General features: G+C 32.2%; 1 protein-coding gene across 1 annotated transcript in view; it reads right to left on the bottom strand.

The window, feature by feature from the left end:
- Nucleotides 1–13,537, bottom strand: part of LOC134724845 (polycystin-1-like protein 2) — a 57,074-nt gene that overhangs the window by 19,516 nt on the left and 24,021 nt on the right. Inside the window, exons 6-11 of the mRNA XM_063588139.1 lie at nucleotides 9,417–9,563; nucleotides 8,817–8,954; nucleotides 5,048–5,188; nucleotides 4,231–4,346; nucleotides 1,705–1,833; nucleotides 1,027–1,124 (exon numbers count right to left, since the gene is read on the bottom strand). Of these exons, the coding sequence (XP_063444209.1) occupies nucleotides 1,027–1,124; nucleotides 1,705–1,833; nucleotides 4,231–4,346; nucleotides 5,048–5,188; nucleotides 8,817–8,954; nucleotides 9,417–9,563 (769 nt within the window). The remainder of the gene's footprint in view (nucleotides 1–1,026; nucleotides 1,125–1,704; nucleotides 1,834–4,230; nucleotides 4,347–5,047; nucleotides 5,189–8,816; nucleotides 8,955–9,416; nucleotides 9,564–13,537) is intronic.

Raw genomic sequence — 13,537 nt, 5'->3', positions numbered from 1 at the left:
GGTACTTTTTTGAGATAAAGAGTTTTTTTGTTAAAATGTAGGTGTTCGAAGATTTATTTCATGGTCACTATTGAAGATATTATAGATTTTAATCATACAACTATTAAAACAAAAGTATATCACTTTAACAACGACATGAACGAAGAATGATCTATAATGAATATTCAAATATATGGAAATATATTCAAATATATACATTTAATTTCAATTTTTAATTTTTTTTTACTTCTTGATGATGGTAAATATGAATAATTCCATAAGAGTTGATTCATAATTTTAATGTACAATGAAAATGCATAAATTTCTTATATTTGATGATATTGGTTGTAAACTATAAGAGGAATTATTTAACAAAATGTTAATAAACGTTTGCCTGCACGCCTTACAACAAAATTTCATATGTTTATCACAAGAAAATAAAACAAATTAGACTTACAAATTGTGGAAAAAAGTATTCTTAGAAGATTGTTTTCTCAGAATTATCAGGAACTACCAATTACTATTTGAATAAGTTTAGCAGCTGTGAACGGATTTCTAAGACCAATACATTTCAAACTGCCTCTTCAAGGAAATCCTCACAGCAGCACATTGAATAAAGACTGGATCAACTATTTATTTATTTGTTGGAAAAGAGTAAAACGCTTATAAGTTTTTTTTACCACAAGATTAAGATTATCTTTCCGAATTTGCGGTTATTAAAAACTTCAACTTTGTAATATTTAATTTGACTTGTTTTAATTCGACACACAGATAATTTCTATGTACAATACACAATACGACACGTGAATGTGGCGAACCAACTCATTAACCAGGTTTCTAAGGTGAGCAAAACTATTTTCAAGTAACAAAATAAAGAGTAAAAATTGAATAGAAAGAAACTCTTACAACCTGACAAGACATATTAAAAAATAAAATATATTCCAAGGGAAACTCTCTAAATAAGTTCTTAAAAGATTTGTGTTTAGCGTAATTTAGTGGTCATGCAAAAGAAATTAGAGTTGTCAACGATTACATCTATCAACTTACAAAACCATATGCTGTACCTTTGCTGTCTCATTTTTATTAACAACATCGGTGTGTGCTAATTTTTCACTAGCCTTGTCTAAAACGTCAACCAATGAATCCTTAAAAATAGATTAACCAAAATAGTATTTTTTTTTTTAAAAGCTGGCATTCGTATAACGTTCAAAATACGCCCACTGTTGGTGAGACAAACTTTGAAGTTATCTGATCCGTTACAAACGTATTTACACTTTTGGTATTTAGCTGTATTTTGCCTCGTAATGACCTTAGATTTACTCCAAATCCCATTTTGACGTCTAGCAACAATTATTTTTTTGAGTGTGACGTCAAATGTTTTGAATTGTGATGTCAAAGATTACGGGAAGCTGTGTTATTTTACGTAATGGCGGACAAACTTGCATACAAGTGTAAATACGTCTATTTAGCTAATAGTTTAAAAAGCGGATGAACAAATGCCCTTACATTATACAAAAGCAAGTAATTTGTATAAATTCAAACAGTGATGATTATAAAATATTGTCTGCCTCTCATACATTTTATTCAATTGAAGTTCATTGTTACTTACAGTAATCAAAATATTTATCAACACATGTAAAATATCAATCCTTAAGATTGTTTTTAAGAAATTACTTTTTAAATAGTTCCCTAATTAATATTTGTCAATTGCAGGAGTTGATCTACCTGAGTAGTATCCGATAAGAAATCTTTTTCTTGCTTTGATATTTCAGTGGCTGCCTCTATGACTGATTCAAGTTCCGCTTCGTTTTCTGTCGGTAATATTGTTAATACCGAGACAATGTCCGTAACAATCTGTAAACAATCAAATAATCCTATAAAGATGTTTACTATTTACAGGTATTTATTATGAAGAAATGCGTTGTTTACTATACTAATGAAACTTGTTTAATTATTACTAATTTTTATTATTTGTTCATTTTTTTTCTTCATTTTTTTTTCTGTTTTGTTCCTTTTTTATATTATGTATACAACTCGTCTAAACATCAACCCAACAATGTAATATCTGTAAATTTGCATTCGCAAATAATTTGTTCTTCCCAGAGTCGGCGGTATTCGAACCCATGCTACTGAGAAATCGTGACACCAAATTGCCTGCACTGTAACCGGCGCGCTAGACCACACGGCCACCTGGTCTTCATAAAATGAAGCTTTCGGTGGCCTTTCCACATCAATTTTAATCTAGCGTCGTACTCAATACATGATATATAAGGCATGAAATGTTATTTATATAGATCAGCTAAACTATCTATAGTAAGGGATCCTACAAATTAATGTAAGATACAGTCACAGAAAACATATTATTGACATATTGACAAAGATCAAAATTAGGGAAGTTTAAGAGGTATAAAAATATAAAATCCTTTAATTGCATATACAACTGTAATCCTCATCAGTGGTCTTCCTCTGTTTATGTAAACTTTTTCCTTTAATTTAGAACATTTCGTGTTGACGGTGAATCATTGAAATATTTTATGTTTAGTGACAACACATTCAGATCGTAGTGAGATTGCGGTATGAGCGGCATTAAATGTAAATTTTCGTTGTTTATCACGATGAAACAGCGTCTTTATTACGCTTCTACAACGATCCCATTACTATAATACCACATTCGCATCCCACTGTGTATGCAACCTCACTGCCATTATCATAATCTTACTACGCTTATCACGTTCTTACAACTACCCCAACACGATTTATCTGATTGCAACACGATCGTATCACAATTCTACTGCAATTATAACACGCTCTTCCCACGATCATACCACGCACGTACATACCGGGATCTTTCTACACTATCACCAATAGCGTCATTATCGTGTTCCATATACATAATGTGCCATTCCTTCTATTTCTCAATAAAACGTTATTTCTCAGAAACAGCAGTCATGCCACAAAAATCTACCCCAGGTAAGGGTAGATGTAGAAACGGGCCTCTGATACGAATCCTGATCCAGATGAGATATCCGACCGATCAATCCAACCTGTTTCATTACCTTTTGATGATCCATCAAGATTAAATGTCAATGTTTTTTTTTTAAATCCTACTTTTCTTCGCTCTCTCAATAACAAATGGGCTTTAAGATTTTGTAACTGTGTTAGTGATTGTAGAGGCATTACAAATTGTACATCTTCTTGTTTTTCCATGGTTCAATTAAAATTTGTGTTTCAAACGAAACCTGGAGAGCTTTAATATATTTTTTATGACAATGACAATGAACATTACTTAAACTCGAAGTATGAATGTAGTTGGGTCGTAAGTTAAGTCAAGTTCATCTCATTAAAATCCAATGTTTTGATACGGGGAGAGTAGCGTATCAGAACATCGGATTTTAATGAGATTGTAAGAAAAGCGTGAAGACGACATGAGTGTGCTAGATTCGTACTATGGTATTAACAGCGTGGTATGATCGTAGTAAACGCATGGTTGGGTCACGATGAGAACGTAGCTTTGTCTGTTTGACTTAAATCGGGCTACTCTACACTCTAGCTATATTGTACAACGACATTTGCGATCTAACAACGACAATACTGCGATCTAACAACGACAATACTGCGCTCTTACTCCGCTTTTACTTCGAGTTAATTTTGCCACGACCACACCACGATTATTTTGAACATGTTCAAAGTTGCTCCACGCTCATCACTATCATGATGATTGCAATACGACCGTATCACGACGTTACTGCGTTCTCCACGATCTCACTACGATCCTCAAAATTTGCATTTTGTTTTCAGAGATCGAAGTGCGATCGAGGCCTACTGTGATGGGGTATCAATCAATATGAAACAATTATAAATGACAAAAAAGAAAAACAAAATCAGATAAAGACTCAGAACGTCATCTTAAATGAATATCATTAATACAAAACAATGGTCATAGCACAACAATACTGACAGGATACATAAGTACATAGGCGTGAAATAGGGATATAACCAAAAATATACTTTTTGGTTGCATTTATTTAAAGAAGACTATAAAAGTTGATCACTTATCATACACAGATGTATTTAGGGACCATGTATCTATGATTAACACTGTTTCAGCTTTCAAAAGATTAACTTTGGCTCGATGTTCTCAATTACGTTTTGCTTAATCTTTGGCTCATGCATATTCAAAATCATAAATTCACTGTATTGTATATGTATTCAGGTGGTTAATACGTGTCATATTTTAAGATTCTAAATTACATGCTCTTTTTCTTCTTTTTTAAGATTTGTGTGGTTAAATGATTCCATTGTAGCACCTACAACAAGACCAAATCCTTTGGTCATATTCACATACTGTTCAACATCATTAAGTTCAACTGAAACGATACAAAAATATGATTCATGTTATCAGTTACACCACTTTTCTATGAAGAAATAAAATATACAATGTTATTAAGCACAATCACTGAAGTAAGTTTTGAAATAGATACTCAAATAAGATATTTAGGTATTACACAAGTAAATAAAGCATCGATAAACAAATCATTACCCAATTTATTAATAAAACAATCTTTTTGATGATCCATGGCACAATATTAATGCAAGTTATAAAGACAATATCAGACAAGCATAACACAAAGCCGACATGAATGGATTCATAGAGACTATATAACGATATAAAAATGTGATATTTATTTCGTAGCTAATGCCCCTTAAAATAAAATATATGTACTAGTTAAGGAAGATTGACACGTTTTTAAAGTAGCAATATAAAAGTTTAAATTCGTTGGCGGCCAGTTTTCAAAGTTTCTTTCTTTCAGATTAATTGGCATCAACATTGTCAATTACTCAAGTAACCGATTTAAAAGATTCTAAACGTAAAGCTAATCAATAATAAGACTAGTCTATAGCTGTTTATCAATAATATCTATATGTTGTTTCTGTTCATCAATTTAAATTATAAAATATGGAATAACTTTCGAAAAGCACCAAGTTAATATATTCACTGAGAATCAATGTACGAGTTCACTATCAACACATCTTCTAAATATATACAGCATTACAAGGAAATACCTACTTGATGTACAGGTGTTATTAACTCTGTCATAAGATTGTAATGCCGGCACTTCGCAAAAACATGCACTACCTGCACAAAGCAGAGGTGGATAACAACTTATATTTGAAGCTGTTAACGAACAGGGATCCATATATCTTCCAACTAAAAATAAAATAAAGAAACACAAGCGTATTAAAAAGAGAATGATAAAGATAAAACAAATATCTCAAGCACATGATCATTCCCCACTGCTGGTGGAAGTTTCGTCCCCGAGGGTATCACCAGCCCAGTAGTCAACATTTCGGTGTTGACATGAATATCAATAATGTGGTCATTTTTATAAAATTCCTGTTTACAAAACTTAAATATTTCGAAAAACTAAGGATTTTCTTTTTCCAGGCATAGATTACCTTAGCCGTATTTGGCACAACTTTTTGGAATTTTAGATCCTCAATGCTCTTCAACTTTGTACATGTTTGGCTTTATCAATATTTCGATTTGAGCGTCACTGATGAGTCTTATTTAGACAAAACGCGCATCTGGCGTACTAAATTATAATCCTGGTACTTTTGATAACTACTTCATGAACCTTGCAAGAAGCTGCCATTTGTTTTACAATAAGGCTTTTCTATCCCATCAATTGAGTACCTTACTTGTATTCGGCAAAACCTTATGGAATTCTGAAACAGGAATGCTATGTTTTATTTAACTTATATTTTTTCTTATTTTATTCGAGTGTCACGGTAGGGTCTTTTGTAGACAAAATATGTGTATGGCATACACAAATATATTCCTGGTTTACTTTCAGAGTTCATTTGTCTCCAGAAAAGTGACTGTTTTCAATATGTTTCTGTTCATAATATTAAAAAAAATCAAAACTGAAATTGTAGGGTTTGCATTATTCATATCTAATCAATGTAGAGTGTTCACAATGTAGTTGCAATAACATAATTTTGCTAGAGACTTGAGAAATCTTGGATCAAAACATAGATTTTTTTTAACTTCTTCATAGCTGAAAAAAGACTTATAAGTGTTACTCAAACAATTCAATTGAAATGGATACAGAAAATCAACATTTAAGAAAATTGGAAAAGTTTGACTCTACCAAGAATTCTATTGAGGAATTACATCTTTATTTAAGGAACTAAAATAAGAAGAGGAAAGGGATGAATTTGACATTTTAACATATATTAGCACAATGATACATGTACAGTGATGTACAGGTAGCTCCAAATGGGGAGGGGGATGCATTGTATTCATTGTTACTGATTCTGATGATAGGTTGAACTTATAGTCTAAGGACAATTGCATCAACTTGATTTCTGTTTGATGTAAATGTCATGATTATAATGTTGTGAATAGTTGTTGCTCTCTTTACTCATCTCATGAATGTAATTTTTTATTTTTTTTATTTAATTAATCATTTGTAAAACAGTGTTAATGTAATTACGTACCTAAGATAATTGTAGCGTGTGGAATAATGCTGATTTTCCTTATATACTTGACTAATTATGGCACCCTCAACGGAGTTGGGGTGACGTATTGTTATTCATCGATTCTTTTTATGTCACCCCTTTGAAAAAGGGGGGATATATTGTTATTCTACGAATTTTTTCTTCCACACTTTTTGTCCAGCCGATTTCTCGGAGATGACTTGACATGTATTTATAAAATTGCACCATAATGACAATCCCCATGTGCAAAGTTGCAGGAAGCATGGAATGGTTCAAGATGGCCGCCGTTACCATGGAAACGGCAAAAATGTAAAAAAACGAAAAATGGTCCAAATTACATAAAACTTTCAGAACTAATAACTCATCGATAGAAGGCGTGACATCCATCTTGAGAACTTTCAAAATGGCTACCGTTGTCATGGAAACCGTCCAAACGTGAAAAAAACGAAAATAAATCCTTAATTAATTCATAAAAAATAAACCGCTACAGATACGACCAAAAAAACCGTAAGTAGAAAACAGTAGTATAAACTGTAGAATTCATTGCCGTTGGAATTTTTAAGATAGCTGCTGTTACCATGGAGATAACGCTTAAAGTGCAGATTGGACCCATATGGTAAAAAACGTCAAAGTAACATTTTTGTACAGATTTTAACCTCATTCCCGTTAAAATTATATTGTATTGTCATCTGTCTTTGAAATTTTCAAAATGGCCGCCGTTGCCATGGAATCAGCTAAAAAAAATCAAAAAAAAAAAAAAAAAATCGAAAATTTGAGACAAAATTCTGTGATTAAGACTATGTGCCAAACGTCTTCTAGAATATGCTAGAAGAAAACTAATACATAATTCAAAGTGCTTCTATTCTATACGAAAATCGTGCTTAAGAGAGAAAATCGCCACTGAGAGAGAGAGAAACACGAAGAGTACACATAATTGACATTTCTGCACTTGCATTAAAGTACACATCCGTTAATTGAACACCTGCAAAAATATACCCATTAGCTGAAATCAATCGATAAGCGTGTAATTAAATTGTACAAGATAAAATACATGTATCGTGTGATACGCGAGATATTGAAGAATAAAATGAACAGTTAGTATGCCGCTCCGTCAATATATACACATGTTGTCTGTCCAAGGTCCCCTCTAAAAAGAATAGTAATGTACTAACTCCACGATAATATACTTCAGTATCACGTGACACCACCTTTCTTCTTCGCGCGTGTGTCTAATTTAAGATTTTAAAGAGTTCCCCAACTATATATAGACATCACTCTTAGTCTACGAGAAGAGAAAAGGGGGGGGGGGGGTGTCAAAGGCATGTATACTATACGTGCCATGTGACTTTGGTACACTCAAACTGGTTGCTGCTACTGTGACAAAGTCTAGAACGGGGTGACATCCTCCGCTATTGCTTGCAATGGCAAATCTAGTTTTCCTTATTCTTCTTCCACACATTTTGTCCACGCAGTTTCTGGGAATTGAGTTGACCAATGTTGATGGAACTATACCACAATGTGGACCAGCATGTGAAGTTGTGCACCTGACTTTGGAATGGTCAAAATGGCTGCCGTTTCCATGGAAACAGCAAAAATCCGAAAATATTCAAAGTGTTCCAAACTGGCAGAAACTTCACTAAAATAGTAACAGGCATGGCCTGAGCTGCATTTTGATCTTGGAATTTTCAAAATGGCCGCCGTTACCATGGAAACAGCAAGAAATCCCAAAATTTTCAAATACTCCAAATTGTCTAAATCTTTACTGTAATGATATCTGGCATGTTTTAATGTGATTTTCGACTTTGAAATGTTCAAAATGGCTGCCGCTCACCTGGTAATGGGGGAAGGGTGCCATCCGCTATTGCTTGCAATGGCAAATCTAGTTATTATTGGGATCCATTATCAGTTGTTCCCATATAAATAAATACTTTCTTCTTTTTGATGTCTGCATGGCAAAAAAATACGAAGATGTTGTACGGTCACTATTCATTTCTTCTTGGTATACATTAAAACCATTAATCCCTCCTTTGTATACTAACAGTCGTTGATATCCCTACTGTGAACGTGTGCAAATACGCACAATGATAATGTATGTGCCGACTAGTGTTTTCAACCAATACTATATCTATGCAATATACCCTAAAAATGCCTCATCAAATTTCAACAAAACTGACTGGAAGATGATTCAAATATCACTGTTCTGTTTATGGTGTAAACAGAAGAAAATTAAACGAGAGAAAATATTGGGGTTCCCAACCAAGACTACAGCCATTATAACTCATTTTTGTCCGACAAAGTCTATTATAAAAACCTAGCTTTTTTCTATTTTAACCTACCTTTTTTACATTGATAATCCCCTGGATCAAAATATTGTGTTTCTGGTGATGGGCACCTGCAAACGTTTGAAGTACAGATCAGAGCAGGTAAACAGGGTGGTAGCCGATCAGGGATACAGCTTTCTTCGAGTCTTCTCACTAAAAACACACAAGTCAGTTTAACTACATTTTCTTTCAATTAAGACCTGTAAAAGTCATGTTTACTGCTAAATGATAAATAATTGATATTAAATACTCTAGACTGAATTCACTTTAGTGTATAACACGGACTTTTAAGATTTCTGAAGGCCCTAATAATCACTATTTCTGTTCTTATATAAACTTAATAGTAACAGTAAAAACTATAAAGTTTTAAGTAATGTATAACAAAGTTGTTTTCTTTTCTTTCTCAGCTAACATAACATGCTATTTGATTGGGTCCTCTTTTTTTTCAAAATTTATATGTACTCGCAACCTAACATAAATAAGAAGGGTGTATTCAAGTATCTGTTAAACATATCAATTTCTGTATTTGTTAAATTTACAATCATTTTTTTATTTTTATTTCAACTAATATGTTGCACAAAGTATTCCATATTCCATTAAATTACATATTCTTACTTGCTAAACATGTCTTGTTTTCTGGTTCCATGACAGCATATTCTGAACACTGACAATTATCATACCATCCTGGTAAACAATTCATATTTGGACCACAACTCGAGTCTCCATTTAATAATGAGCATCTGTCTGATACTGCTTTTCCAACTTTAAATAATTAGAAAGACAACATTATATTCGTCATAATATAAGGCAGGCGTTACCTGTGAAAGGGAACGAGGTCCATATCAATGATTTTATTCTAATTCTAACATATTTAATGTTCAAAAAGCAACGGAAATACCTTCACGTTTACCATGATGGTCCTGTTATTAAGGATATTTAAAGTTTAATGACAAACAAAACCGGAAGAAAGAAAGCGATTTTTACGCAAATGCAGGAAAATAAAAAAGTTAGAAAAAAATATTTATCAATTTTTAGTTCATTCGCACATTGGAAATTACATATATTTTTTTTTAATTTATTTTTTGTTCATTCATTTTTCTACTGTTATAGGGGACTGCATTCCCTTATTACACCATTCCTAGTCGACAGCCTTTTACATCTCTTATAAGTATAGCTTTTGATTATATTTGGTGTTCTTAATCTATTCATTTCATTGTGTATTAAAGGGGATGGTTCAGTTATTTGGGTTTCAGCGTTCCTGGGGAAGGTTTCTATAGTGATTACTTTGAATGTATGGGGTTTTTGCGTTCCTGGTAAATGTTTATAAAGTTTATAAAGTGATTTCTTTGAATGTTTGGGTTTTAGAGTTCCTGGTAAAGGTTTATATAGTGATTAATTAAATGCTTGGGTTTTAGCGTTCCTTTTAAAGGTTTATAAAGTGATTACTTTAAATGTTTGGGTTTTAGCGTTCCTTGTAAAGGTTTATAAAGTGATTACTTTTAATGTTTGGGTTTTAGCGTTCCTGGTAAAGGTTTTTATAGTGATTACTTTAAATGTTTGGGTTTTAGCGTTCCTTGTAAAGGTTTATAAAGTGATTACTTTAAATGTTTGGGTTTTAGAGTTCCTGGTAAAGGTTTATATAGTGAATACTTTAAATGTTTGGGTTTTAGCGTTCCTTGTAAAGGTTTATAAAGTGATTACTTTAAATGTTTGGGTTTAAGAGTTCCTGGTAAAGGTTTATATAGTGATTACTTTAAATGTTTGGGTTTAAGCGTTCCTTGTAAAGGTTTATAAAGTGATTACTTTTAATGTTTGGGTTTTAGCGTTCCTGGTGAAGGTTTTTATAGTGATTACTTTAAATGTTTGGGTTTTAGCGTTCCTTGTAAAGGTTTATAAAGTGATTACTTTAAATGTTTGGGTTTTAGGGTTCCTTGTAAAGGTTTATAAAGTAATTTCTTTAAATGTTTGGGTTTTAGCGTTCTTTGTAAAGGTTTATAAAGTGATCACTTTAAATGTTTGGGTTTTAGCGTTCCTGGTAAAGGTTTTTATAGTGATTACTTTAAATGTTTGGGTTTTAGCGTTCCTTGTAAAGGTTTATAAAGTAATTTCTTTAAATGTTTGGGTTTTAAAGTTCCTGGTAAATGTTCATATAGTGATTACTTTAAATATTTGGGTTTAAAGAGTTCCTGACAAAGGTTTATAAAGTGATCACTTTAAATGTATGGGTTTTTTGCGTTTATGGTAAAGGTTTATATAGTAATTACTTAAGACGTTTGGACTTTAGCGTTCCTTGTAAAGGTTTATAAAGTGATTACTTTAAATGTTTTGGTTTTAGAGTTCCTGGTAGAGGTTTATAAAGTGATTGCTTTAAATGTTTGGATTTTAGAGTTTCTGGTATTAGTTTATAGAGTGATTAATTTAATGTTTGCGTTTTTAGTGTTCGTGGTAAAGGTTTATATAGTGATTACTTTACATGTTTGGGTTTTAGGAGTTCCTGGTAAAGGTTTATAGAGTGATTACTTTAAATGTTTGGGTGTAAGCGTTCCTTGTGAAGGATTATATAGTGATTAGTTTTAATGTTTGGGTTTTAGCGTTCCTTGTAAAGGTTTATAAAGTGATTACTTTAAATGATTGGGTTTTAGCGTTCCTGGAAAAGGTTTATATAGTGATTACTTTAAATGTTTGGGTTTTAGCGTTCCTTGTAAAGGTTTATAAAGTGATTACTTTAAATGTTTGGGTTTATAGTTCCTGGTAAAGGTTTATATAGTGATTACTTTAAATGTTTGGGTTTTAGCGTTCCTTGTAAAGGTTTATAAAGTGATTACTTTAAATGTTTGGGTTTTAGCGTTCCTGGTGAAGGTTTTTATAGTGATTACTTTAAATGTTTGGGTTTCAGCGTTTCTTGTAAAGGTTTATAAAGTGATTACTTTAAATGTTTGGGTTTTAGCGTTCCTTGTAAAGGTTTATAAAGTAATTTCTTTAAATGTTTGGGTTTTAGCGTTCCTTGTAAAGGTTTATAAAGTGATTACTTTAAATGTTTGGGTTTTAGCATTCCTGGTAAAGGTTTTTATAGTGATTACTTTAAATGTTTGGGTTTTAGCGTTCCTTGTAAAGGTTTATAAAGTAATTTCTTTAAATGTTTGGGTTTTAAAGTTCCTGGTAAATGTTCATATAGTGATTACTTTAAATATTTGGGTTTAAAGAGTTCCTGATAAAGGTTTATAAAGTGATCACTTTAAATGTATGGGTTTTTGCGTTTATGGTAAGGGTTTATATAGTAATTACTTAAGACGTTTGGACTTTAGCGTTCCTTGTAAAGGTTTAAAAAGTGATTACTTTAAATGTTTGGGTTTTAGAGTTCCTGGTAGAGGTTTATAAAGTGATTACTTTAAATGTTTGGATTTTAGAGTTTCTGGTATTAGTTTATAGAGTGATTAATTTAATGTTTGCGTTTTTAGTGTTCGTGGTAAAGGTTTATATAGTGATTACTTTACATGTTTGGGTTTTAGGAGTTCCTGGTAAAGGTTTATATAGTGATTACTTTAAATGTTTGGGTGTAAGCGTTCCTTGTGAAGGTTTATATAGTGATTAGTTTTAATGTTTGGGTTGTAGCGCACCTGGTAAAAGTTTATATAGTAATTACTTTAAATGTTTGGGTTTTTAGCGTTCCTGGTAAAAGTGTATATAGTAATTACTTTAAATGTTTGGGTTTTTAGCGTACCTGGTACCTGGTTAAGGTTTAGAAAGTGATTAATTCAATTGTTTGGGTTTTTAGCGTTTGGTAAAGGTTTATATTGTGATTGCTTATATATATCGTTATTCTCATAAACCAAATTACAAAGGTATAGAGATAATACCAGAAGACAATTACAATATTGGATCCGATTCCTGAAGCGAATAAGGTAATTCCGGGTTTTGGAGAGAAAAAAATCATACAGGTGAAATATACATCTATGCATGGAGAATAAATACAAACACTAGAATTGAAAACCAAAAGATATATGTAAAAGAAAGAAAAAGCAAAAATATATGGAACAAAAACTCGAAACTACTTTTTGACAAATTTTAATATCAAAACCCAATACAATGTGACAGTTAGTACAGTATATCTAACAATATATATGTTCCGGGTGACAGTATAAATTGCTTTAGCAGTGATAAATGTTGATGATGCTTTTAAAGGGTAAGCATATTACTGCAATTTTAATGGGTATTTTTTCTCAATTTTGATGGGTCAGTTAAAAAAGCTGGAAGTTTCTTACTTTATTTTCACAAATATAGTGCAACTAGATTATATGATACCTGAATGTAAGCCAATCATATGATATATAGGTGGAGTCCTTTGGGCCACTCTACCCCCTCCTGTTTAAAACTGATAACTATGAAAGGGATGATATCCCTACCCCTAAAAACATATACATTCATGTATGGGTCTATATAACTAACCAATTGAAATATAGGGAATGTCCCTAGGGTCACCCCACCCCCTCATGTTTTAGAACTTGGAAACAGTCAAGATCCCCACCGCTAAACCATATTTATTCATGTATGGGACAATATAACTAATTAAATGAAATACATGGGGAGTCCCTGTGGTCACCCCACCCCTCCTATTTGGGAACTTGGAAGCGGTCGAGATCCCAACCCCTAAACCATATATACTCATGTATAGAACAATATAACAAATCATATGAAATATGTGTGTAGTTCGTACTAAAGTCAACTTGAACTAGTAT

Source organism: Mytilus trossulus, chromosome 7 (genome assembly GCF_036588685.1).
Source record: "Mytilus trossulus isolate FHL-02 chromosome 7, PNRI_Mtr1.1.1.hap1, whole genome shotgun sequence".
Classification (NCBI taxonomy): Eukaryota; Metazoa; Mollusca; class Bivalvia; order Mytilida; family Mytilidae; genus Mytilus; species Mytilus trossulus.
The sequence above is the reverse complement of the archived record's forward strand: the minus strand, read 5'-3'. Positions and strand labels throughout refer to the sequence as shown.